Consider the following 23,968-nt stretch of genomic DNA (forward strand, 5'->3'; position numbering starts at 1 on the left):
GCCACTCTTATGTTAGTAGAAGCTGGGCCTTTTTTTTGCTGGTGATTTAATGTGTCATGCTGACTCAGTGTGACAGTGTCAGGAATTTTCTGTGGCATTGCATCAATAAAAGTGTTTGGACCCCCTGATATGCACTCATACAGTAAAATAGCATTCGTACTCGTTTTATGCGCTGTATATATTTCGTTACTTACTTACTTCTATAAAATTACAATAAACACTGGACAGCTTATTAAACCTTTCATTGTTTAATGATTGTATTAATTGCCAGAATATAGGTTAGTAAACTGCTACAATGTCTGTATTCAATGTACAGTGATATAAAGCAGAAAAAAACAGTAATTTCTCTCATTTGAAATGGTTGTACCAGCAAATTTTTGGCTTTTAAAAAAAAAACTTTTTTAACAGTCATCACAAATATTACCAATGATGTGGCTGACTAATTTTATAACTTTTGTTGAATCAATTATCAGAACAAAACAAAAAACTGAAAATTCGGGCCCCTTTAGAAGTAACAGACTCCTCCTCAGTGCTCACACATGGCTAACAGAAAGATAGATCTAAGGAATGGCTTTTTGATTTATGCTTTAAACAGTTTGGTGACATAACTGATTTCATGCGCGTCACCTCACTTTGTTTGCCTCAGTCTCCGTCCCCCTGTTGGTAGATGACTGCCGAGTACATGGAAGTACCCATGCAAGACAATCGATTGTTTAAATGCACTTTATTCTCAGGAACCCTTTGAACTCATACACGCGAATGCACGCACACTTAAACAAACATCACCCATGCAGACTGTCCCGCATAAATCTAAACCTAAAAAAAAAAAAGCTCTTACATTAGACGTCTGCAGCGGTAGGTTTGAGCAGATGGATGTCTTCAGGTTAAACAGGATTTTTAGGGTTGACTGCGGTATGCGGTCGTCTACTTCTGTGGTGGACAACAATAAATGAAACTGGCAAAGGAATGCGTACTTTCTACACACAACAGGGGGATTTCAGTGGTTGGGGTTTTTATGTGCTGGTGCCTGATGTTAATATGAAAATAAAAAATACAGGCAAAACTGAAAATGTCAAACAGATTGATATCCACAATCCTTTAAGATACTATATTTAAGATACTATAAGTGTGTGTGAATCAGAGCATACAAATTGCTACCATTAAGTAGCTCTTAATGTTTTATATTAGTATGATCATGTGATGCCATTATGGACAATCAATTAATGGCTTTAATCACATTTTGTTTTTACATACATTCTTGTCACATTCATCAGGGATAAATGATGGATGCAACTGAGGTTAATGCACATTTGACAGGAATATAAAGATGACTAAAGGTTTTGAGAATTAATAGTATTTAAAATAAAAACACATTTACTGTTCTTTATTGGACTTGTCATGCACTCATATTCCTTATGTAGAGTACTTCCATAATTATCATAAATTATTAAATATATTGTATAATACTGTAATTTAGTAATATGAAATTGAAAAAAAATAATAACTGAACTGGTTTTAAAGGTTCCAGCACACACAAAAAAGTTTATTCCTAAAACCAGATGAGAGTTTTTCTAGTTTATGCAACATCTGGATGATCGGGCACAGTAATAATATAAAGTGCAGGGAAATTCAGTTAACAATAGCAATTATGATTAGACATTCCATCGTCATCATTTCACTTCTTTGTGTACAAATACCGAGGGTGTGTTTAGACATGAGCGTTTGCTTTACTTGATAACCACGAACAGAAAAGACAAAGTACTCGCTTGTGTTGCATTTTGAAACATTTCCACGGTGAGGTAGGTGTGCCTCCTGCAGAAGACATAAGTGCCTGTACCCTTCTGTGCCAACAAACACAGCTAAAAAAAAAAACACGTCATGAATACAGTCGAGCAGTGTGGGCCTTTATTTATAGAATAAAAACTGGTGTATTTATTCTATGTGTATATGGGAAAGAGAGACAAATGGAGAGACACACAAAATGACATATTAATAAATCATCTTTTTTTTCTGTTTTTTAAAAGCAAAGAAGATTTGACAATAAGAAGGTCTTTGTTAAGAGTAATTTGACTGTTAGATTTGTACATTTGTTAGACTTGAGCATGCCAGGAAAAACACATGTCCAGTCCCACTTCTCAGAATACCATAATTTTCACTTTGGGTGGATCAAAAGCAGCAAGTTGCGAGAATAGATACTCAGAAAATGTAAACTCCATAATATACATTTATCTTATCAAGTTCTTACAACTTTGAGTAATCACGTCTAATGTCAGTCAGACATCTACCTGATTTAATGCATGTTTTAGTCCACCAGTTCCCGAGAAAGGTATCTGGAGGCAACTCTTCACACCGTGACTGTGTGTGGTTTAATTGTCTATACAGATCATGGTGTACACAGTTTGGGATTCTTTTCTCTTTGTTTATTTTTTCACTTCATTCTTTCTCAGTCCATCCTGGCCAACAAGGCTTTTTACTTTTTATGAACATGTTTCTGTTACACTACTACAGTGGTACTGTGGTGGATGTTTACACATACTGTATGAGAAGGAGAAAGCTATAATAGAATTGAACAAGAGACTATTATGAGGAATGTATAATAAACCTGTAGTGGCTTGATTGTGGCAAAATTGTAATATACTGTATAGTGTGTCTCTCTTTTATTTAGTTTCTGACCATTCCCAGCTTGCTTTAAATGATCCTAATATTGGCTGTTAGTAACAATTATAGTTAGCTTTGTTCTTTGTGGGACTTTACTCCAGACTAGTTTAGTTCAAAACACTGGTTAAGTCTTCTCCCATCCCACCTAATTATAGTCCACAGATGGCATGACTATCTCAGATCCTCACTTGAGGCAAAAGTTCCTTATTATTTTTTTTTCTTATAGTGTTGTATGCATGGCCCAAATGTAACCAAATGTTTGTATTCTCCACAGGGCTTTAACAGGAGGTGTATGTTGCCCCTCGCTGTAGCTTCCCTGCCACTACCATGAGCTGGAGTTTCCTGACTCGCCTGCTGGAAGAAATCCACAACCATTCCACGTTTGTGGGGAAGATCTGGCTCACCGTCCTCATTGTTTTCCGCATTGTGCTGACAGCAGTGGGAGGTGAGTCGATCTACTACGACGAGCAGAGTAAGTTCGTCTGCAACTCCGGCCAGCCAGGCTGCGAGAACGTCTGCTACGATGCCTTTGCTCCGCTCTCACACGTCCGCTTCTGGGTCTTCCAAATCATTCTGGTGGCCACGCCTTCACTCATGTACCTGGGTTATGCTGTCAATAAAATTGCTCGGGCAGAGGAACAGGCAGATAGTGGGGGAGTGAGTGGATTTTCCCGGAGGAAACCCAAGAGGCATCATCTCGCAGGCAGAAAGCAGCACAGGGCCATTGAGGAGGCTGAGGATGACAATGAGGAAGACCCAATGATCTACGAAATGGCAGAGGGGGAGAGTGACGGTGGTGGAGAAGCAAAAGGAGGCAGTAGTGACAGACAAGTAAAAGTCAAGGTTCGTCATGATGGGCGTCAGCGTATCAAAGAGGACGGATTGATGCGCATTTATGTCCTCCAACTCTTGGCCCGCTCCTTGCTGGAGGTGGCTTTCTTGTGCGGACAGTATGCCCTGTATGGATTCGCTGTACCGGCCACCTACATATGCTCAGACCTGCCCTGCCCTCACAGTGTGGACTGCTTTGTGTCACGACCGACGGAGAAAACTATCTTTCTCCTCATCATGTACACGGTCTCCCTGCTCTGTCTGGCTCTCAATATATGGGAGATGCTTCACCTGGGCATAGGTACCATCTGTGAGATCATGCGCTCCCGCCAGGAGCAGCTCCCTGACGATGAGCTGTACGCGTTGACGAGGGGACAAGGAGCTCTTAATGAGGCAGGTTTGAGTGGAGATGATTACAACAGCTACCCTTTCCCTTGGAACACTCCATCGGCTCCACCGGGGTACAACATCGCCATCAAGCCTCTTCTGGTATCTACGGGGAACCACAACCAACCACTACCCATCACCGATCTCACTAATGCCAAGATGGCGTGCCAGCAGAACCATGTGAACATTGCCCAAGAGGAGCGTCAGCAGTTCACCAATAATGATGAGAACCTGTGCAGAGCTGGGACGGGAGACGCCCGCAGAGGTGCTCATAAGGACATCGGTCAACCACAGAATAAGCTGGAGGCTGAAAGTCAGGCCTACAGCCAACTGCAGAGCCACAATAATAACCACAGCAGGCCTCACCGTGAACGTAAACACAGGCAGGCCTCCAGACACGCCTCCGGCAAGGCAGACACAGACAGGGGCAGCAGCGGCACCAGTAATAGCAGCAAATATGGAGTAATAAAGGGTTCTGAGTGGATCTGAAACACAGACTGTTACTTTTTGTTGTTTCCTAAACAACGCAAAGCCTCTGCAGATACAGTATTTACATTTGTGTGGCCATACTATATATATATATATATAAAAAAGAGGGCAAACAATTGACATTATTTTCAATAAAATTCATGCAATAAAAATGTTAAAGTGAAAATGTGCTTGTCAGGAACCACCTTATACCAGCAAAAAATACTGTGACTGGCATGTGAAACGGTGTAACCATAAAACCTGTGACAAAGGTAAATAAAGTCTTGAATTACAGTGAAGTGAAAGTATAAAAATATCTGTACATTTGAATAACTTTTGCTGTAAGATTTTGGTGCCAACGTGTATTTCCTATGAATAAGCAGATGCTTCCATGCTGTAATCTAAAGTGCCTTACTGACAGTCAAAGAGCCTCTTCATACCGACTCAAAATCACTTTAAGTTTAACAGTTTATTGAGTACTTTTTTCTTTAAAATGTCCACGTCACGATGTACTTACAACAGGACCAAAGTGCTGCTGTCAATGTGAATAGTTTCTTTACCATCCGCGGGGTCAAAGTCTTGAACATTATTATTGTTTCTAAATATGCAGTATTTTTTTTTTTTTTTTTTTTTTTTTTGATGAAATCAATTTAATATGTATTTAATGTTTTCCACAACATAAAGAAAAACGTTTTTCAGGTGGTATTTTCACCTTGTTTTTTGGAGAGAAAAGGAGATGCTCATTAACGTTTTAAAACATTTTTAATTCATTGGAAATGTTTGGCAACGTTTAATGAACTAACTTTGATGTTCAAACTGCTGTCAATGTTTTTTTGTCAAGCCGTCATCGTTTTTCACATATTTCTGTTTTACATTTATGCTGTGAAAGTTTTTCTCAACTATTCGTTCATTCGTTCAACACAAAAAAGAATAAACAGTGATTCTGGCCTGTCGTTTTATTTTTGCAGGCCTGGTATAATGGTTTCTTTGTCACGATCACTTACTTTTATTTTCAGATTTTCAAACTGATATGCCATTAGGGCTTCTTGTTTGCACTGCCACGGTTTAGTTTTGTGAAAAATATTTTTATAGATAAAAAGTGCACGTTTTGAATAAATAATTTGTATTTGCCTTGTGGTCTTTGTCTCACATTAAACCATTGGATGTCATGACATAGTGTAAAATCTATTTTTGATTAAAGTGAGTATCTATGTGACCATATAGGTTTACTCAATAATGGAAGTCCCATTGCATATTGCCCTCTGCTGGGCAGGAAGGGGAATCAAATATAAAGCATTTCAGCAGGTAAAGCTTTCTCAATAATTATACGGTTGTTTTTTTTTGGTACTTTTGCTCAGAGTTATATGTTGGTAGCTAATGCAACAGTGAATGAGTGTAGGAGATTTTGAAATATATTTTACCAGCTGGATAAGCACACCAATGAATTTACTGTATATGCTTATTTTGAAAGAGAGGAAAAACCACTATTTTGAGGTCAAGTATTCATTTTACAGTTCCATTTGATAACTACTAGGTTAAGTAAAACATATAGTGAAAATGTTTGAGGTGGTTTCTGATAAGCACAATAATAGGCACGTTTTACTTCATCACTTTTATCAGCACAACCTATAGTTTGATTTTCCAGTCATGGCCTGGCCTACCTCAGGTCTTTACAGATGATCAGTTTAGGTTTTGTCTTTTGTCTCATTTAAAAAAAATGCAAATTCCTATATGTATGTTTCCAAATAGGGCTCATGCTATACTCTACAAGTTGTATCTAGAAGATTCGTTACTCCAAAATGTAGAAAGGTTGTTTCGGATGTACACTGCCGCTGAGGATGTTTTGTGATGCGTTTAGGATACTATCAGAAATCAGAACCTCAAGCAAAACTGACAATTACAACAACAACAAAAAATACATGTAAAGCAAAGCTCGTACCTAAAAGGATGGCTTTTATGAGAAACCTCCTTATTATTAAACGAATTTACATTAAATTTAATTTGAGTGATAACTTATAAAGCAGTCCTTTTTGAAGTGAGTCACCCCAAACAAGTCAGAGAAGGGGCGCTTGAAGGCAGCGCTGCGCCGGATGTGACGTCGACTCTACGTCCACATCTCCGCTGGTGTTTTTGAAAAGGCGGCGGTTACGTCTCCACCACTTTCTGATGACTCGATAGCATAATTTTGTTTACCACAGCTCTCCAGCGCAGGAGCGAAACGTAAGTGAGCCGTCTGTCTTTCTTTCCCCCCCCCCCCTCTCGACAATAATGATGAGGGTTTAAAAGTAGCGAGCGGTTTTTGTTGCACTGTCGTTGTCTGTTTTAAGGAAAGCTAACCCGGCTAAGGTTAGCTGAAGCTAAGGAGTCACAGCTAAGTTTACTTGGTAGCTAGCAGGGTGGCTGCGGTGATGCCTGAACGGCGCGGGTGTGTTTTCATGGTAAACAACAACATCGTGTTTTTCCTGCAATACTTTTTAATGGCATGTTTAAAATTGTTGTGTTGCTGGCCCCTTTTTTTTTTTTTTTTTTTTTTTTTAAAGTCTATATCAGTCTGATGCTGGATGACAACTGTCAACAGTAGATGGCGATTGTAAACTGTTGTTGTTGTTGTTGATAGGGGGGACCGTGTTTTAAAATACCTAACAAATTGGACAGAACAATTTTGAAACCTAGTTATAAGAAATTATTATCCCAAGAGCCAGTTAAAGGGCTGTGCGGTTCCTGAAAAGAGATCTCGTTTTGAATTCGCTGTTTGTGGAAAATATTGTGCACGTTTTTATTTAATCAACATCTATTGTTCTTTCTTTTTGATGCAGAATCCTGGTACATCACCTGTAAAGTTGCAAGCTCCTTCACTGCACCAGGATTATGCAGCCGCAGCAGTGTTCAAAGGAGCTCGGGCTTCTGGGCAACCTGTGTCTCGGGGTGAAGAAGCTGGAGGGGAAGATTTTCTACCTGGACAATTTGAAGAAACGCTCTTTAACCCTTCTTTTGGAAGCCATATCTATTCTAGGAGGGGTAAGCATGTGTAAGGATAGGACCCCCAATGGATCCTAAAAATATTAAAGGTGCTGATGACAGAAAAAAAAAACATTTGATATTGTTACTCGTATGCAGAGATTGCTATGCAGGTTTTGATCTAGGGTCCCCACATTTTTAAATCAAAATTTTCTGCAAGAATTTGGCTAAACCAGCCATTTGTCTTGTTGCCTGATCAGTGCCGGGAAACATTTGTTAATTTGGCTACGCTTTTGAAACAAGATGATCTGCTCAGATCAGCTCAGCAGAAAATACACTGACGATTCAAACCGACACCGTTTTCCTGTATTGAACACCTCCTTAATCCAAGTTAGATTTTGTACGAGGAAAGTTAAAGGTCTGAGTGGCAATGATGTCTCTTGGCAGAAAATGATGCGCAGATGTTATTTTATTTTATTTTGAAGAGGGTTGAGAGTTTCCTGCACAAGGATGTGAGCTTTTTTGTGACTGGAAGTCAAGAGGGCCCGAAGGAGGAGAAGTGTGTGGTTACCAAAGACCGGGCGAAGGGGACGAGTGAAGGAACCCAACAGCGACCAGGAACTCCGAGACCAGTGGTACGGAGCCTCACCAACACTTATTTTAATGCTTGTTGCTACATCCAAAGCTGCAGATCAATAATTAAACACCATTAACCTTATATTGTTGTTTTCTTAGATTTAACGTTAATAATTGATACTTAATTGCTCTTTAGTGTCCTGTTACGTATGAATATCTTATTATATCTTGTGAGAATTATGCAGAAGATGAGATTGAGAATGAGGAAACAGATACTATCTAAAGACATTTATTAAATTGATTTACCACCAGCTCGCCTGGACAATATCCCAGTTACTGAAATATACATGAGAATGATGCATGCTGTCTGTCTGAGCTGCATTTGTCTCTACAGGCTTGTGGCAGTCGGGGCAAGGCTCTGCTTGAAAAAGCCATTCGCAACAACGTAAGTTAGTGCAGTCAAAGTGCATGTTATCTTGCAGAACTGTGGGCTCTTGGACTTTTGCTGGTAATACTGGACTGACGTATACATTTTTGATATCTTATCTCTTTGGCATCTTCCTGATGGACCTGCGATGTAGGAACGACTGCAGGGCAGCAGTGTTTTGTCCAATGCTCGATCATGGGGAGTGAAGATTTTGTATGTGGACGGTATCCTTTTGACTAATATTAGTGGTGACTCGAGGCAGAACATGATTAACATGCAGTGAACCTCCGCTGGCAGCAGATGGCACCATGTGAGTGTGTGGTGTTCGGTGCATAGAAATGTAAAGTTCCTGATCATTTCTGTTACATGAGGACTTGCAGCTCTGTGGACGGGTCCCTTTTAAAAATACAAATAAGGCCAAAGTTGCTATTTCAGCCTTGAAATGTTGTACTCTTTCCCCATGTCCTAAATTTATGAAAGGGTCATTTTTTTAAGCGACATCTACAGTGTTGTATGTCCTTGTGTAGCAGATAAAATGTACCTTCTTTTGGATTCAGCACCTAGATAAGAGATATGCGTGTGTTTTTGGCTTTGAAATTTCTTGATATTTGTTTGAATATCATGTATCGTTCCTTAGTGTGGTGTCAGATGTCCTTTTATATCTGAAACAGTTAACTCGAGAGAGCTTCAGTGCTAAAAGCAAGAGGCCAGAGGTAAGTTGTTTGGATTGATTTTCTTTTCACGTCATTCTCATCAGATATCCAAAATGTAGCAGTTTTTATGATTTTAGGGGCGAAAGTGAGGAAGTAATGAACTGAGCCGGTAAAATGTTCACATAATAGCTTTTATGGAATTGAGACTGATAATTGACATTGATTTCAAATAGATTTTCTATTTGTATTACTGATGTTCTGATGGTAACTTTTCTTAATGCAGAGGACCTCCTCCAAACAACACAGTCTTCCTTGTGTCAAAGGTTAGTTTATGTTTATGCGCTTCAATTGTGTTTATAAGGGACAATCCAAAAGTTCTGAGATCGTTCCTGTTGGGTGCAAACAGCACAGCACAATAATTCACACGGAGCGGGGAGGCGCTATGACCGTCGTGAGGAAGCATCCCAAGTTATGTCACTTGATCAGCATCAGCAGCCCGCTCACACACGTTTCCGTTCGTAGGGTTTTGCGTCATGAATTCGTCCCTCAGGGTGAGACTGTGACGCTCTGAGCCAAAACATTAACGACCTGAATTGTGGCACTTGGGTTTTCCAACAGGACTGCGTGCCTGCAACAACACAATTGTCGCTCTTCACCACCCCTGCTCGCTAGATTTAGCTCCCCGCCCCTCCTTTCTGTGCCCCAAAAACACCAATCTGTTCTGCGCTCTCTGTTGACATTGTAAATGCGCACAAACCAGCGGCCACAAAAAACGCGCGGAACTCGCCTTGATGTCGATCAAGCGACGCAAGTTGGAATATTGCCTCCCTCAGCTCTGCACATCACAGTGGTGCACTCTTTTTGCATGCAACAGGAACAATCTTGACCTTTTTGCTCACCCCTCGTATTTTCCCACAATGCTCTCTAATTTCTACGGGTACACGTGTTGTGACTAATGCAACTGCTTGTCTGATCCTCCTCCTCCCCCCCCCCAGTGACAGCTACATCTTTGAGGCGTCCCTGTCTTAAGATTGAAGACTCGAGCAGGTGAGCTTCATCTGTCCTTCACTGCGATTTGTGTGTGTCTTTTTGAGTCCAAAGCGTAACCGTAAACTTGAGAAAGAGAAAGTTCGTCTCTCCCTCGGAAATCCCTCAAAACTTGAAGACCGTCTCACAGTACCGAGACAGCCCAATCCTCTACGTTAATCCTCCATTTTAATTCCCGACAGTCAAAAGAGATGAGCTAGAAATCCTGGAACACAAAGGGAGTTGTTTTTTTTTTTTTTTAGGCCTCTACGGGTTCATGTAATGGGTGGGCCGGATCAGATTCGATCCTTTTTTGCACGTCAGCCATATTGACAGCAAAGCAGCAATGGGTGGCAGTGATCTGTCCCGTTGTTTCTGCCCTTTCTGCCCCACTGGGCGCAAGTTCTGGAGGTGTGCATTTCAGCCCGGGTGATTTTCTTAATTGAACGGGTTAAGAAGCCCCATCATGTAATGTGACAAGCCCCCCCGCCCCCCCCAGTGAAGCCGCTCCCCGGGAGCCCAGAACTCAAGCGGATACAATTTCTCTTTGATGAGGCACTGCAAGCTCCGCTGCCTGTTCCTGTAGGGGACCTCTACGTGCTAACAGGTCTTTTCAGTTGCCTTCTCATTTCATTTAATTGAAGTACTCAGGCTAATGCGTAGGCCACTGCTATGAGACATTGAACCCCTGACATCTGGAAGCCAAGCCGGAGTCGATCTCGCGCGCAAAATCTGGCATGAACTTTTGCAAATTGGTTAGAAATATTTTCAGCTCAAAAATGATTTAATCATGATGATTTAAAAAAAATCACAAAAAAAAAAAAAAAAATCAACCAATCTGTATTCAGATTTGCAGCATCACTGCACTGTATTTTCATTTATTTTTCAAGTTTTGATGTTGAAACGTTTTTTATTTAATTCACATTTTATCTATTATTTTTCTTCTTTTTTTTTCTGCCATATAACCAGGAAATACAAGCCTTTGCATATCCAGTCTACGACCTTTCCCACTCTGTGCTATGTGGGCCGATTTAGTCCCTTTGAATTGCCCCCTCCTCGGTTTGAAAAACAGACAGAGCAAGGAGAAAATAAAACAAGGTTTGTTCAACTCTGCTTAAGTTCTTGCGTGAATGATATAAACTGTTAAACTGTTTTGGCTCACGTTTATGTTCTGTCTGGCATTGATGGTAGATTGAAGACTTTTCTGTTTGCTGCTAACCTTTACTTGAACCAGATTTAAGGATGTTGATTAATTTCTTTCCTTTTCCGCATTTTACTACTGTATTTTCTTTTTTTCAACTGCCATGTAACTTTTATTCAATTTTTTTTAGCTTGTTTAATGTTTTAATCACTGCTCTTAATTGTTTTTAAATGTCTTTTTTATTTGCCTTATGTTTTGATGCTTTCAATGGTTTTTATGTGAAGCACTTTGAATTGCCTTCTTGTTGAAATGTGCTATACAAATAAACTTGCCTTGCCTTGTCCAGAAAGAACATGAAATGGGGAAATCAACTACAATCCTTTTTGAAAGTTTGTTTAATGCTGTGAAACATCTTTTGACACTTTATTCTTTGTTAAACAGGGAAAAGAAAGTTGAAAGCAGCATTCAGGACAAATCCCAAACCGTGCTCAGTTGTAACCCTTTGCCTTGGCGGCCGCGCAAAAAGGACACGTCTTACTGTGAATGCTGTCGTCAGCCCTTCACTAATCTGGAGGAGGTAGGAGTCTTTAAGAATTGCTATTTCTTGTTAACACATGCAGGGTTTTTTGTCCCCTTCAGTTTTGGGCTTGCATTTACACTATTTGATGCGTTCTTTTTTGGTCCCTCAAGCACTTGCAGTCGGACCAGCACCGCACATTTGTGCTAAATCCTTCGAACTACAGCGTGATGGATCAACTTGTGGTCAACATGCTTCCGGGATTTGACCCCAATCCATCTCGGCAGTCAGACGAAACGTTGAACAGGTACGCTTTGATTATTATCAGCAAAGTCTTTTAAGACTGTGGAATTCTTGTAATTAGCCTTTTTCAATGAACCTCAGTGGTTTCTGTTTTAAACCGAGGACTTTCTGGTTCTTTCACTAGACCACCAACTCCTTTGCCTGTCCATGGTGTCTGTGAACTGGAGCCTCTTACTGATGTTGAGACGGAGCGTGCTGTCCAGGCCCTGCGGAGACAAAGTTCCTCAATCGATGCCCACATTTCCAACCCTCCGAGAGGTCCTTTTTCCTCTGGCCCTGACTGTCCATCACCAGGAGTTCAGTTTGCTATCCCAAATCCAGCCACTCTACCTGCTGACATTGAGTCTCTTATTCCTGAGACAGACTGCCACTTCCCTGAGATCCAGACTCGCGCTTCAAGCTCAGCCATGCCTGTACTATATATTGAACCACAAGCCCAGGACTCACTTAACCAACAGCCTGAAGATCAACGTCTCTCCTCTGGCCCCAGTGCTCCATGTCCCCTCTATGACCCTTACTCCCTGCCTCCTGTCCTCAGCCCACAAGTCCCTTATTCTTCCTACATTATGGATCCACAGAGTCCTTACCCAGAGCCCCCTGTCCTCAGTCCTCAACAGTACACTACAGAGGAGAGTGTGACAGGACAAACTTGTGAAACGAGCACTGAGGAGATTGTGTCCCGATTTGTCTCGGGCATCACAGTTCCTTCATCCACCCGACTTCTTGGCTCTGTGGCTGCGGCCGATACAGAGGGAATAAAGGGATCGTACCAACTTGTCGAACTCAGTGGACTCGTATGTTCTAATAGAGGTCTGAAATGTGCTAGACTGTCTCCACGTAGAGCTCATTCCCTCCCTCGACAGTCAGCTGTGGTGCCAAACCCCAGAAAGCGTTGTCGAACTGCAAGTCCTGACCACAGCCGCAGCAAAAGGAAGAGGACGGCAACGTTTGGGTCCAGTGGTAGCTGGACTGCACAAAGTTTTCAACATGAAAAACCACAAAGTGAAAGTTTGGCAAAGGTTGAAGACTGTTTATTATCTGAGAAGGCCTCTCACCAGAAGATACAGCCTCGTCCTAACCTAGAACTCTCTTGGACCTCTAGTACAAACACTGTGGATATGCTTGGTTTGAAATGGACTAATACCAAGTTTTGTTTTCCTACTATACAGAATTTCACACAGCCACCAAATCAAGTTGACTCTGTTAACAATCAGCCATCAAGAATCTCTGATCCTTCACTTGACTTCCCCAATTCTAAATCTCACTGTGCCTTTTCCAGTCAAGACTCTCGGAGTCTCTCTCAACATTCACTGTCCCACTCCACCTCCGTCGGCATCGACTCAGCCCTCATCCCAGACGTCGCCGCGCTCTCTCGGTCTTCAGACTCGGACTGGGACTGTGACCTGCTGTCACGTCTGGGTCCGACCTCAGCCCGACGACTCAAGCCCACCGAGCAGAGCTGCGAGCTCGACAAAGAGCTGCTGCACAGGCCGTGCACCTGGATGCGCGACACCAGCTACGAGTCGCATCTGCATACTGTCCTTCAGCCGTCAGCCCCGGCCACGTCTCTGTGTGGGGAAGAGACGGACCCTTCGACATTTTCCAGGACTGTGGTGCAGATTGTAAAAGTTCACCACGGATGAACCTCTACCTGGAAGCTGTGAGGCTCCTGGAGGAACAAGTCCTTGACTTTGCAGCTGCTTATTCCACCGCAAGAAACGATGGGCCGCACTTAAGCTCAATAAAATATGTCAAGTGTACATTAAATAAATATTTTAAACTTAGTGCGGACTGAAATGTGGAATTTTGCTCTTTTCAGAGATGCGAATTTGTTATTTAACTTTCTGTTGTAGATGCTACATGCTTGCATTTTCCCGTGAATCTGAAGGGCGCTCGTGATCATTTTTCCTCTTAACCCCTAATCCCCCTTGTGCACTGACCCCCTACGCAATATTCTGTGCTGACTGCAGTCGCTCAGCAGCTATGTCCGGGAACACACGGTCGTACTGAGAATTTAATGAGGCCTTTCTGAAAGGGGGCATTACTCAATTACTGTAAGTGCTGCGCCTGGCTCAAATCCCTCATGTGCCAATGCTGATGGTCAAACAGGCGAGGCGTTCGTAGAGCGGAGGACTGACAACCTGTGAGACAGACCATATAATTAATGTCAAATAGCTTTTCCTGCCTTTTGAAGGTGGGACAAAGGATTGGCTTCGTCAAGGACAGGCAAGGGCTTCGTAGTCGTGCGCTGCAACTTCATTTATGAGAAAATGTGAAGTCAAAGTCTGGACAGTGTACTTAAATAAATGTTTTTATCTATACATGTTTACCTCTGCATGTTTTACAAACAGGTTCTACTCTTGCGGAGATGAAATCTTTTTTCTGTTGACATAATAAATGCTGACTCTGCCTGTAGGAGCAAAGCGGGAAGGGGAGGATGAGCCAGTGCTGTGGCGGGTCGATGTCTCCTGTTGGCTCATCAGACCAGCTTCCAGCTGACAAACAATATTCCATATGTAATCTCCATCCCAGTTTACGTAACCCTTCACGGTTCAGATTTGCCAGAGTGAAATGATCAAATAATCTGTCCATTTAACATTTTAGTTGTCATGTACTTTGTAGACTTTTTTGGGGAGGTGAAAAAGAAATGTGGGAATTTTCCATACAACCAAAAGCTCCAGAAAAGCTTCTTAATTGATCTCGTGGCAAGGTTGTCCCCCCCCCAAGATCAAGAATGAACGTTCAGTCTCAACACACACAACCCACTTGGAAGAAAAGTAGGACATTTATAATAATGGAATGAGTTGATACTTGTAATTTGTAATGAGGGATTGGCAATTTTGAGTGGATTTTACAAGATCAAAGCCATTGAAAATAGTGGAAAATGTTGAATTCAATTTAGATTTGTTTCTTATGATTCTAAAACGGCAAAACACACTTAAAACCCTTTGCTTGGCCATTATTAATCGAAAAAAAGATGATGAAAGTGCCTTAATCAATGTATTTGAAATGTGTTCTCCATTAAAAGAAATAAAATGCATCCTGATGAAGAAAGACACAAAAAAAAAAAGTATTTTATCACACTCTGGGGATTTTTTTATTCCGTGTACAATCAGGTGTTACATCTGGGGTCCCGCGGACCCGGATTTTGAACCCATCGGGGTAGATCAGAGACCGTGGGTGGGCCCGCCAAGTCCCCACGTGCTCCTTGTTTCCAGTCCCACGGCTCGCGCAGCCTCGCTCTGTTTAAGGAATCCCTGTACCGAGGCAGGCACACAGGTGTGTGTGTGTGTGTGTGTGTGTGTGTGTGTGTGCGCGGTCCTGCCGCGGAGATCTGTGACACCGACGCGCACCGTGTTGCTTGAGCCGAGAGGAGGAGCCCCTTCAAGGCTGTTTTTAATGCGCCCGAGGCAGTGAGGCGGGCGAGAAATGCGGGCGCCGCGTTTAAAGGAAGCCAGCTGTTGTGCTTGTCCTCACTGTCAACAACCTCCGCTCTCGGCTCCCGTCAGTTCATTTTAACGGCTCTGCACCAAGGAAATCACTGGGACTATGTGAGCATCATGCTCGCGGTGAGATGCCTGCTGTTCGCTGCAGCGTGTGCACGGTGCGCCGAGACAGGTGAGAGGCTCCCGCTCTTCCTCGTGAGGTTTAGTTTGAAACGGGGGAACCCACGCTCAGAGATGGAAAAAAAAGAAAAAAAAAAAAAGGAATAGTTCGGGTTTTGCCTGTTCTCTCTGACGAGGAGCGCCGCGGTGGCGGCGACAAGCGGCTCGCAATCAGCTGTTGAAAACAAGATCTGCAGAAACGTTGACATTTACCACATTAGCTCCACAAGTCCAGTTTCTCAGTCCCGCGTCCCCCTGCCTCCACTGAGCCGCCTCCTGTTTCCTCCGCAGGTCTGAGGGAATGGAGGAGTCCCGCGCTGCCGCCCGCAGAAGAGGTCGTTCGGCCCAAGCGGCTCCTGCAACAGACCCACTCTGAGGAGGAGCTGCTGCACAGCCGCCTGGACACCCGGGTCAAAAACCACCCAGACGGCATGCAGGTGAGCCTCGGCTGCTTCCGTGAATGGCTTTACTGTACACCCATTCTCCAAACCACGAGTTGAATGCAAATATGGTCATTACGTTTCCCATCGAATTGTGAGAAGACTGACTGCAGGTCTTGAGTACACTTCTCGGGCAGATCCTCCAAATGACATTATGTGACGAAAAGATTTCATTCAATTTTCCGACCTCTATCCAAGATACCATCCTCCAGTGGACGTTTTTCAATAGTGTAATGTTAACTCTATATGACAAAGACTAATCTGGAATGTATGGACTGTAGAAAGTTTGTCCGTTTACACATCTGAAAGATGAATAGTTAGCGGAGACTGTTCCTGAGATATATTCCTCCTCTTGCACATTTCTGATCATGCTGCGTGGAAATGATTTCCATTTTAACTGGTCATATTTTAGTTTGAATTTTGGAGGGTTAGTTTGACTCGGTTGTTTTCATGTTTTGTAATCGTGCTTCGATAGATTTTGTTACATCCTTTAATGATGAACGGTGTGTTGTGCAGCCAGTGCATTGCACAAAAAAGCTGGGACATTACAACTGAAAAAAAAAAAAAAAAAAAAGGACATAATATACAGTATATAAATAAATAAATCGGTTAAAATAAGAAAACATAAAAAACATTGGATTTATTTGAACAAGTACCATATGAACAGCTGATATCAAAAACGACCTCTATCTATCACCTGCCTCTCGTCAGGCCTGGATTCCCCTCTGCCTTTTCTCCATAGGTCATCTCACTGTCACTTCTACCGCCACCCCCATACAACCCACAGCATGCCCAGGGCACAGCAGGGCAGATAAAACCAAAAACAAAACAAACAAAAAAAACTCCCCACTTCAGCCTCTTGCTCCTTTCCACCCCATTAGATTACATTTCACACCTCTACCTGTCATCTCCTGTTACCTTCGCTATAAACACTGTCAGTCAGCGGCTGGCCGGTCAGTGGATATGACACAAGTTTGACCTTGAGGTGTCAATCTTTGGTCAGCGTGTTGTCTCATGACCTCTCTTTGCCGAGACCGAGGAGACGTGCATTTACATGTACGTTACGCGCCCTTACAACACCCACGGATTATCTTCGGTGTGAATCCAAAGTTAGTACATGTTTGTCACGTAAACGGACTTCAAGTTTTAGGTCATCAGTCAACACAACTGACCAAAGAATATCCTGATCAGTGCCACTCTTAACATGTACTGCGAATCGCAGCTTTCATTTTGGTCTTTGACACTAAACGCTGACCTTCGGATCAAACGGCTGTTTTAAAAACCATACGGGGAATTGGGTGAGCAATGTATGAAGACATTACCATCTTAAATTTGCTTTAATGAAAAATAACGGAAAAATAACTTGCAACCCGGTGTCACACCGAACCGTGTAATTCACCCACCGGTCCACTCGAGGCCAGCGTGTCACGTGGTTACGTAAAAAAAAAAAAAAAAAACGTAAAAGAATTTCAACCACATCAAGAGAACTGTGAACATTTTATTTTCTCACTTGGAGAAAAGAACGTTAAGGTGTCACTACTCCGATACTCGACCTCTGGGTCTGCTGTGTTAAAGTCTGTTTTGTCCATCTAACCATCCCCAACTTGCCTCCTTATGCAGACAGTGGCATTTTTGTACTCCGTCACGTGACCTCCATCACGTGACACGGCCTACTTTTCATGCCAGGTCAACTGTCTTACTGACACGCTGCCTCTCGTGGACTGGCGGGTGTGTTACACACGCTGTACATACTGCAGCAGGCATCGTGCACATTGGTTTAATCACAGCTTTCGACTGAAAACTGCTGTCTGCAGCGAAGTACAAAGATGCTCTTTCAATTACAACCATCACAATCGTTACTGGACTATGAGGGTAAAGACTGTCACTGGACCTGGACTGTTGCAAATCTAAAAAAAACAACAACTATATATTTAATTATTTGATCTTTAGTTTGATTTTAAGTTTTTCTTTTCCTTGTCAAATACCTATAAATATTTGATATACTGTCAGATTTCCGCTTTTTGTCATCATTTAAGTAAATTCAAGTTTATTAAATTTGACTGTGCTCATTCATCAGTTAGCAGTGTGAATTTATACATTTTTATTTTCCCCTTCCACTTTGAGTCTGACTCCTTCACTAATGCTGCTGTTGTTTTTTTTTTTTTTTTTTTTTAAAGATAAATGAGCTGTCACATATGAATGTTTCCTACACTGCAATGGAGGCCCTGCTCTTTATTTACCCGTTGCCACGGTGAACTGTAATATAAGCGCTCCATTAATGTTGACATTTTTCACCCGCCAGGCAGGCGCTTTACTCAAGAGTGAACACACTCAGGGCTGACTTACTGTCGTGGAACTGAAAACTCAGATTTCCTATCTCAGGTTTGGTCAATTAGGAGCTCGGGGGCAAGTTCAGAGTTTTGGCCAGAATATCTGGGATTTGATTTTGAATTAAAAAAAAAATCGAATGCTCTAATGGAGCTTTCTTATGTCTGCTCACGAGTACCATTGTGGCCTTTTTATCGTACGGTGTATGGACCCAGTGGAGGTTTTGGATTGATACTAAGTGGTTTGCAGAGAGTGCAGGGTAATACTAATGAGACCTGCCTCGCAGCTGGCCAGTAAGTACTGATGGGAGCTCTGTCTTATAATTTGTAAGTGGCCCACCTTGAAGCAAGGTCAGACAGACACAGTGTGTCACCACAGAGTTTTATCCATAACCCTCTGGGATGGATGAGCCGTCTCACCTCCAGGGAGCGGTTCCTGGATGGGGACATCTTTTAATATCCAAGTCTTTGCTGCTTAGTTCTCTGTGAATGCTGTCAAATGATTTCATATTAAACATCCATCCGTTTTCCTCCCTCCTCCACGCTCTCTTCATTATATTCCGTCACAATTTTTACACAATCTTATTAACATTTTCCTGAAAACATGAAATACTTGACACATTAGCGAGTCATTTCTTTGAGTTGCTATCAGGGACCAATGATCTGCTGCAGTATTGATATGAGATGTATGGGTTACTAATCTAAAAGAAAGCTGTAGCCATCTAAATACTTATTCTTAGTGTCTGTCTTACTGCACATCAGTACAAATCTTCATGTTTGTTTAGCCACTCGTGCACTTGCCCTTCTCACGGACAGAGCTACGAGACATAAGATGAGAACCGCAGCATGAAAATGAATGTGACCTTAACTTGTAACGATATAGACGTTGTTCATATTGTAATACAACCACCGCTGCTTCTATCTGCTATGTACAGACAGCACGTCCGTTCATCTCGGAAGGAGGATCCTATTCTTACTCTTGTTCAAAAGTTTTTTTTTCTTTGCAGTTTTTCTTTATCCGATTTGAGGGTCTAAGGAAAAACTGTATTATCCGTTTAAATTCTAAAGCCCTTTGAGCTGAATTTGCACATTGGAGCACAATAAAAATAAAAAATAAAACGGTTAACTGTTAAAAACAGGAATAATCTGTGTCCTGATTGCACAACACTGTACTAACGTCAAACAGGTTTTGAGTATGTTGGCAAAGTCTCAAAAATAAAAGTCTACCCAAAATAATCACCCATTATTTTTTGGATGTGTTGTTAACAGACACGTTCTCCCACAATGTGAAGGGAACAAAGCAGCTGCTCACAGCTGAAAAAAGAAAAAGGTAATTGCGGAAGGTGGTGAAACGGGCTCCTGGGACACCGCAGAAAACAAAATGTTATGATGTTTTTCCAAAATAGAATTAATGGGGAAAACATTTTACTCTATCTTTGTTAAGGTTTCCTGTGGAGATTTATTGAAGGCAAACAAAAGTAATATTTACATTTCAATGTTGGTGTTACCCCATCAAAATGAATTGTTTGCATTGTTATGGTTTAACTGACATTGCAAATCCTACCTTATAAAATATTTGCAAAGCAGAATTTTCATCTGTTGTTTTTAGTGAAAAAGCTAAAAAAAAAAATAAAAAAAAATCACTACTGTGATATATTGCGGACCGTGTGTACAGGATGCATTCAGGATGTAGTGAAAGAGATGTAGTGCAGCATGGCAATACTTGTAAGTAATTCAATCAGGCCATCGATTTTTAATGATGGCAGTGTTTACCTGAAGTAAACAAGTTTTCCCAAACTTGTTTGTTGTTCTTTAAACTACCTTCAGTGGACGATAAACGGATGTTAATTCTGAGTTTCTGTTGCTACTTAAATTCCTTTCTCAGCCCCTGCCGCATTGTTCTCTATTTTTATCCCTCCTACTCCCACATGTCTTCCCTCTATCCCTCTCTTAGCCCATCCATCTGGCCCAGAGCAGCTTCCTAGTGGAGGCCTTCGGCACATCCTTCATCCTCGACCTGGAACTCAACCAGTAAGTCAACACGTCCCAGCGGAGGGTCCTCGTGTCCATACCACGGACCCGTCAGGCAGCATTTTAATAGTTTGCTTATGGCAGTCGCTGACATGACCGTACTCGCGTGCACTCCTCATCCGTCTCTCCCGCCCACCTACTGTATGTCCTGTGTGTTACCATTATACTGACTGCCTGCAAGCTAAATGACTTTTAGCTGTGTATGTATACCTTCACCTCCACCCTTCTCATTTTACTCTAATGGACTGCATTGATGTAATACCTTTCATTGGCTTTTCCAACCACTTAGGATAAATTAATCCTCACACATTTTTGCTTCACTCATGAGTCAGCCGTTCTTTGGCTAGACTGGCGCAAGTCACAATGTGTGATGACGGTTGATTTATTCTATTAAATAGCACTGAATGACCACAGTGGCCTCTCTAGATAGTGCTACTATCAGGCTTTTCCAAACATTTTTTTTGAACTACTGAATTTGGGCTGAAACTAAATGTTATATAAGGTTGCTCTCTTAACATTTTTCTTCCTTTTCTTTCCAGCAATCTCCTGTCTACAGACTATGTGGAGCGTCACTTTGACCAGGATGGGCAGCTGTCACAGAATATGGTAGGTTTATAGAAGGAGCATTTTGTCTGTGTCGTAAATACGACACTACAGTCAGGTAGCTTAACAAAATATACCTAAAAGCTCCTTAAACCTCACTAATCTCACACTGTACAAAAATTGCTGGACTATTAATTGGCTGGGAGCAGTTTACACTTTGGCTTTTGTATGGATTTAACAAATGAGGTAGAACATGTTAATTAACGGTTCAAACCGAATGGATGGCTGTATGGTTTCTGTGTGGAGTCCAGGCGTTCTCCCTGTGCATGCGGGGGTTTTTCTCTGGGTGCTTCAATTTTCTCCCACAGTCCAAAGACATGCAGGTAAGATCGATTAGTGAATGTGGATGTAAGCCGTTTTCCCCCATGTCCAGTCTTTATGCCAAGCTAAACTAACATCCTGCTAGCTGTAGCATCACCTTCCTCAAACAGACATGAGTGCTGCCAATTCTCCCATCAAAATCTTGAAAAGAAAGCTATGCAAATGTAAATTGCAAAAATGTTGAATCGTTAATAAGCCTTCGACAAATTTTGGCATCCTGATTCCTATCAGAAAATAATAGAAACTAGATTTTCAACCCTTCCAATCGAATAGAAATTGATTATGTGCCAAATTACTACAACAGTACAAACCTTTTGCACTGTATTTTGTATGTGTATATCCCCAGAATCAACAATCGCAGAATCTGTTTAGGTTTCCCTTCGGGCAGAAAGTCATGGAAACGGTGAATGTTTTTGAATGTCGAGAGACTTTGTGAACGGCTATGAAGATGTTTTGCTTCAGATGGGTGTTGTCCGACTGTTCCACACATCATCCTGAGCCTTTGGAAAGGTTTTCTTCTTTCTAGCAGCAGCAGTTGCACGAGCACTGATGGTTGAATTCTAAGTTTGAGGTAAATGTCCTTTTGATCATGAGCCTCAGAGATGGGCAGCAGATTGGCTTTAAACAGCATCCGAGCAACGGTGTCTTTCTGTCGCTATCCTCTGCTTTATTTTAGTCTCTTTCACTCCCTCCATCTCTCCTTTTTTCTCTGCCAAAGAACCACCTGACCAATCGGTAGATGGTTGCCACAGTAACCAGCAGTCAGCCGCAGTACCAGCGTGGGTCTACTTTGTTCTGTTGTGAGGGGAATTTAAATCATGTCCATCTCCAGAAACAACCAAACCGAATCCTTCAACTGTCCTCTGCCGTGATCTTTGGAGTCAGATGTTTAACATTGCTGCGATAAATGAGTTTGAATTTGATTTGCATAGGTCGAAATAAAATAAATGACAGAAATTGTTTGAAAAATATGGAATATTAGGTGCAGGGAGAATTTAAAGTCAGACTTTAATATTTATTTTCTATACCTATATGATATCAAACTATAACCACATAATTATTTATTATAATACAGAAATGTGTAGTAAGATGTGTTTAAAGCTCCATAAATTAGTGTTATTCGGGAAGACATGGGGTATTTTTTTTTTTACTATTAAAGGAAAAGACATCTTAAATAGTTTTTAGCCCAATCAGAAAACATGCCAAATGGGCAGAGTAATTCAGAAACAATGTCTCTTTTACACAGTTTGTTCACTAGAGAGAACAGACATGTTTATTTTTCTGTAAAATAAATTGTAAAATAGCCCACTCAATGTTGTCAAAGCAAAGTTCTTTAATCAACAAATTTAAGAGATTCTCTTCAAAAGTGTGCTTGTGTAAAAAAAATGAAATTGACCAATGCATTGAGTCAGATTTTGTCTTTTGTTTACTTGGATTTTGATAATAATTTTGGCCTCAAAAATCCAATATCTGCCAAGCTCTTCACAATGCAAAACATCCGTTTACCACTGAAAATCGAAAAGTTAAGATTTATTTTAAAAATATACCCATTCAGGAGTAAGAACCCGATGTATGCAGCTTCCTCCTCCTCCACCATCTTCTCCATATTGATTTATTTAGTTTTATTGACGTGTGCCAATAAATTCCTCCTGCCTTTGTTTGTCACTTTTTTTTATTGGTCTCAATGGGTCTATGCTATTCTGCTGAGCCGGTGGCTGACTCATTTGGATTGAATCTCAATGACACGCGGCTAAAAGGGGAATTGAATTAGGAATAAGGATGGCTAGAACAGATAGGAGCTGTTTTATGTTTCTGTCAGTGGCTTGCTTTTTTTTTTTTTTTTTTTTTTTAATTTCTGACAAAATCAGCAGATTTCTTTTCTTTGCTATTTCAAAATCAGTTTTTTAGTGCTGTGTGATTTTAAGCACAAGGAAAGCTATCGATCGCATATTTAATTCACCAAAAAAACAAAGATGATGTTGGTGGAGAAACCTCAGTTGTTTTAATTCCTGACGCGTTGATTGATACCATAGTGTCTTTTCTTTTAATCACATACAAATGTACCACCCACTATCAGCTTACAGAGCTACATACGAACTAGTACCTGAGCACTGGTGATGAATTAGCTTCTCTCAAACACAGTCAGAGAGAAAGTGGGAGTTTTCTCATCTCTTAATATTTCCCCCCTAATAGTTCCACTAATAAATTAATAATCATTTATTTATCTGTCTTTTCCTGCCAATGTGGTTCATTGTATCTGGAAAAAGCTCATTTAGGAATGGACATGGTTTTCCTACTGAAGACTTTAAATACTGTAAACTTTTTGTTTCTTTTTTTTTTTTTTTTTTTAAATCTATCTTGTGCTCCTTTCACTTTCTATTAGCTCCTGTTGTTTCTTTCCCCCCTGCTCCTCTCAGATCAACAATGCTGAGTCCAGACATTGAGTAAACCCCAGCTTTTCTAATTCTGTTACAGCTAATGATGTCAAGTTTAATCCTCTTGTTTCTGCAGGACATGGCTGTTTATTTGCCACCATTTGTGAGTGCAAGCAGTTTTTATTTCATTCATGAAGTCACTCACGTCTAATGTAGTGTCCTGCTCACCCGTCACTGTCCCCCCTTTATTTTATTTTATTTTAATTTATTTATTTCAGTTTTTCTAAGACAGCAGCATTTACTGTATTTGCACAAGTGAGT

At 41.3% G+C, this 23,968-nt stretch overlaps 3 protein-coding genes across 5 annotated transcripts in view; all 3 read left to right on the top strand.

Annotated features, from left to right (window-relative positions):
• Nucleotides 1-2,985: 2,985 nt before the first annotated feature.
• LOC138617100 (gap junction gamma-1 protein-like) lies at nt 2,986-4,365 on the top strand. The gene has a single exon (XM_069691814.1). The coding sequence runs from the start codon at nt 2,986-2,988 to the stop codon at nt 4,363-4,365; it is 1,380 nt and encodes a 459-aa protein (XP_069547915.1).
• A 2,128-nt stretch (nt 4,366-6,493) lies between these two features.
• On the top strand, nt 6,494-13,588 carry dbf4b (DBF4B-CDC7 kinase regulatory subunit). Its single transcript, XM_069691284.1, has 12 exons — nt 6,494-6,564; nt 7,161-7,362; nt 7,788-7,937; nt 8,273-8,323; nt 8,460-8,529; nt 8,954-9,018; nt 9,242-9,281; nt 9,954-10,005; nt 10,954-11,082; nt 11,567-11,702; nt 11,816-11,949; nt 12,070-13,588. Exons 2-12 carry the CDS (start codon nt 7,213-7,215, stop codon nt 13,586-13,588), a joined length of 2,496 nt encoding a protein of 831 aa, XP_069547385.1. The 5' UTR covers nt 6,494-6,564; nt 7,161-7,212.
• A 1,638-nt stretch (nt 13,589-15,226) lies between these two features.
• Nucleotides 15,227-23,968, top strand: part of LOC138617093 (disintegrin and metalloproteinase domain-containing protein 11-like) — a 29,085-nt gene continuing 20,343 nt past the window's right edge. For 2 of the 3 annotated variants that reach the window (XM_069691781.1, XM_069691780.1), the window contains exons 1-4: nt 15,228-15,563; nt 15,842-15,987; nt 20,272-20,348; nt 20,888-20,954. In XM_069691781.1, coding sequence (XP_069547882.1) covers nt 15,506-15,563; nt 15,842-15,987; nt 20,272-20,348; nt 20,888-20,954 — 348 coding nt within the window. In that variant the 5' untranslated portion in view covers nt 15,228-15,505. Of the gene's footprint in view, nt 15,564-15,841; nt 15,988-20,271; nt 20,349-20,887; nt 20,955-23,968 lie in introns of all 3 variants that reach the window. The other variant, XM_069691779.1, reaches the window with a different exon arrangement.

This window comes from Brachyistius frenatus, unplaced genomic scaffold (genome assembly GCF_029030835.1).
Source record: "Brachyistius frenatus isolate BFR_SWC_R1_liver_20210118 unplaced genomic scaffold, ASM2903083v1 Contig_11, whole genome shotgun sequence".
Lineage (NCBI taxonomy): Eukaryota > Metazoa > Chordata > Actinopteri > Embiotocidae > Brachyistius > Brachyistius frenatus.

Coding starts and splice junctions, on each gene's coding strand:
- LOC138617100 (XM_069691814.1), top strand. CDS start 2,986: ATGAGCTGGAGTTTCCTGACTCGCCTGCTGGAAGAAATCCACAACCAT.
- dbf4b (XM_069691284.1), top strand. CDS start 7,213: ATGCAGCCGCAGCAGTGTTCAAAGGAGCTCGGGCTTCTGGGCAACCTG. Junction 9,019..9,241: donor CTAAAAGCAAGAGGCCAGAG/GTAAGTTGTTTG, acceptor TTCTTAATGCAG/AGGACCTCCTCCAAACAACA. Junction 11,950..12,069: donor TCAGACGAAACGTTGAACAG/GTACGCTTTGAT, acceptor TTCTTTCACTAG/ACCACCAACTCCTTTGCCTG.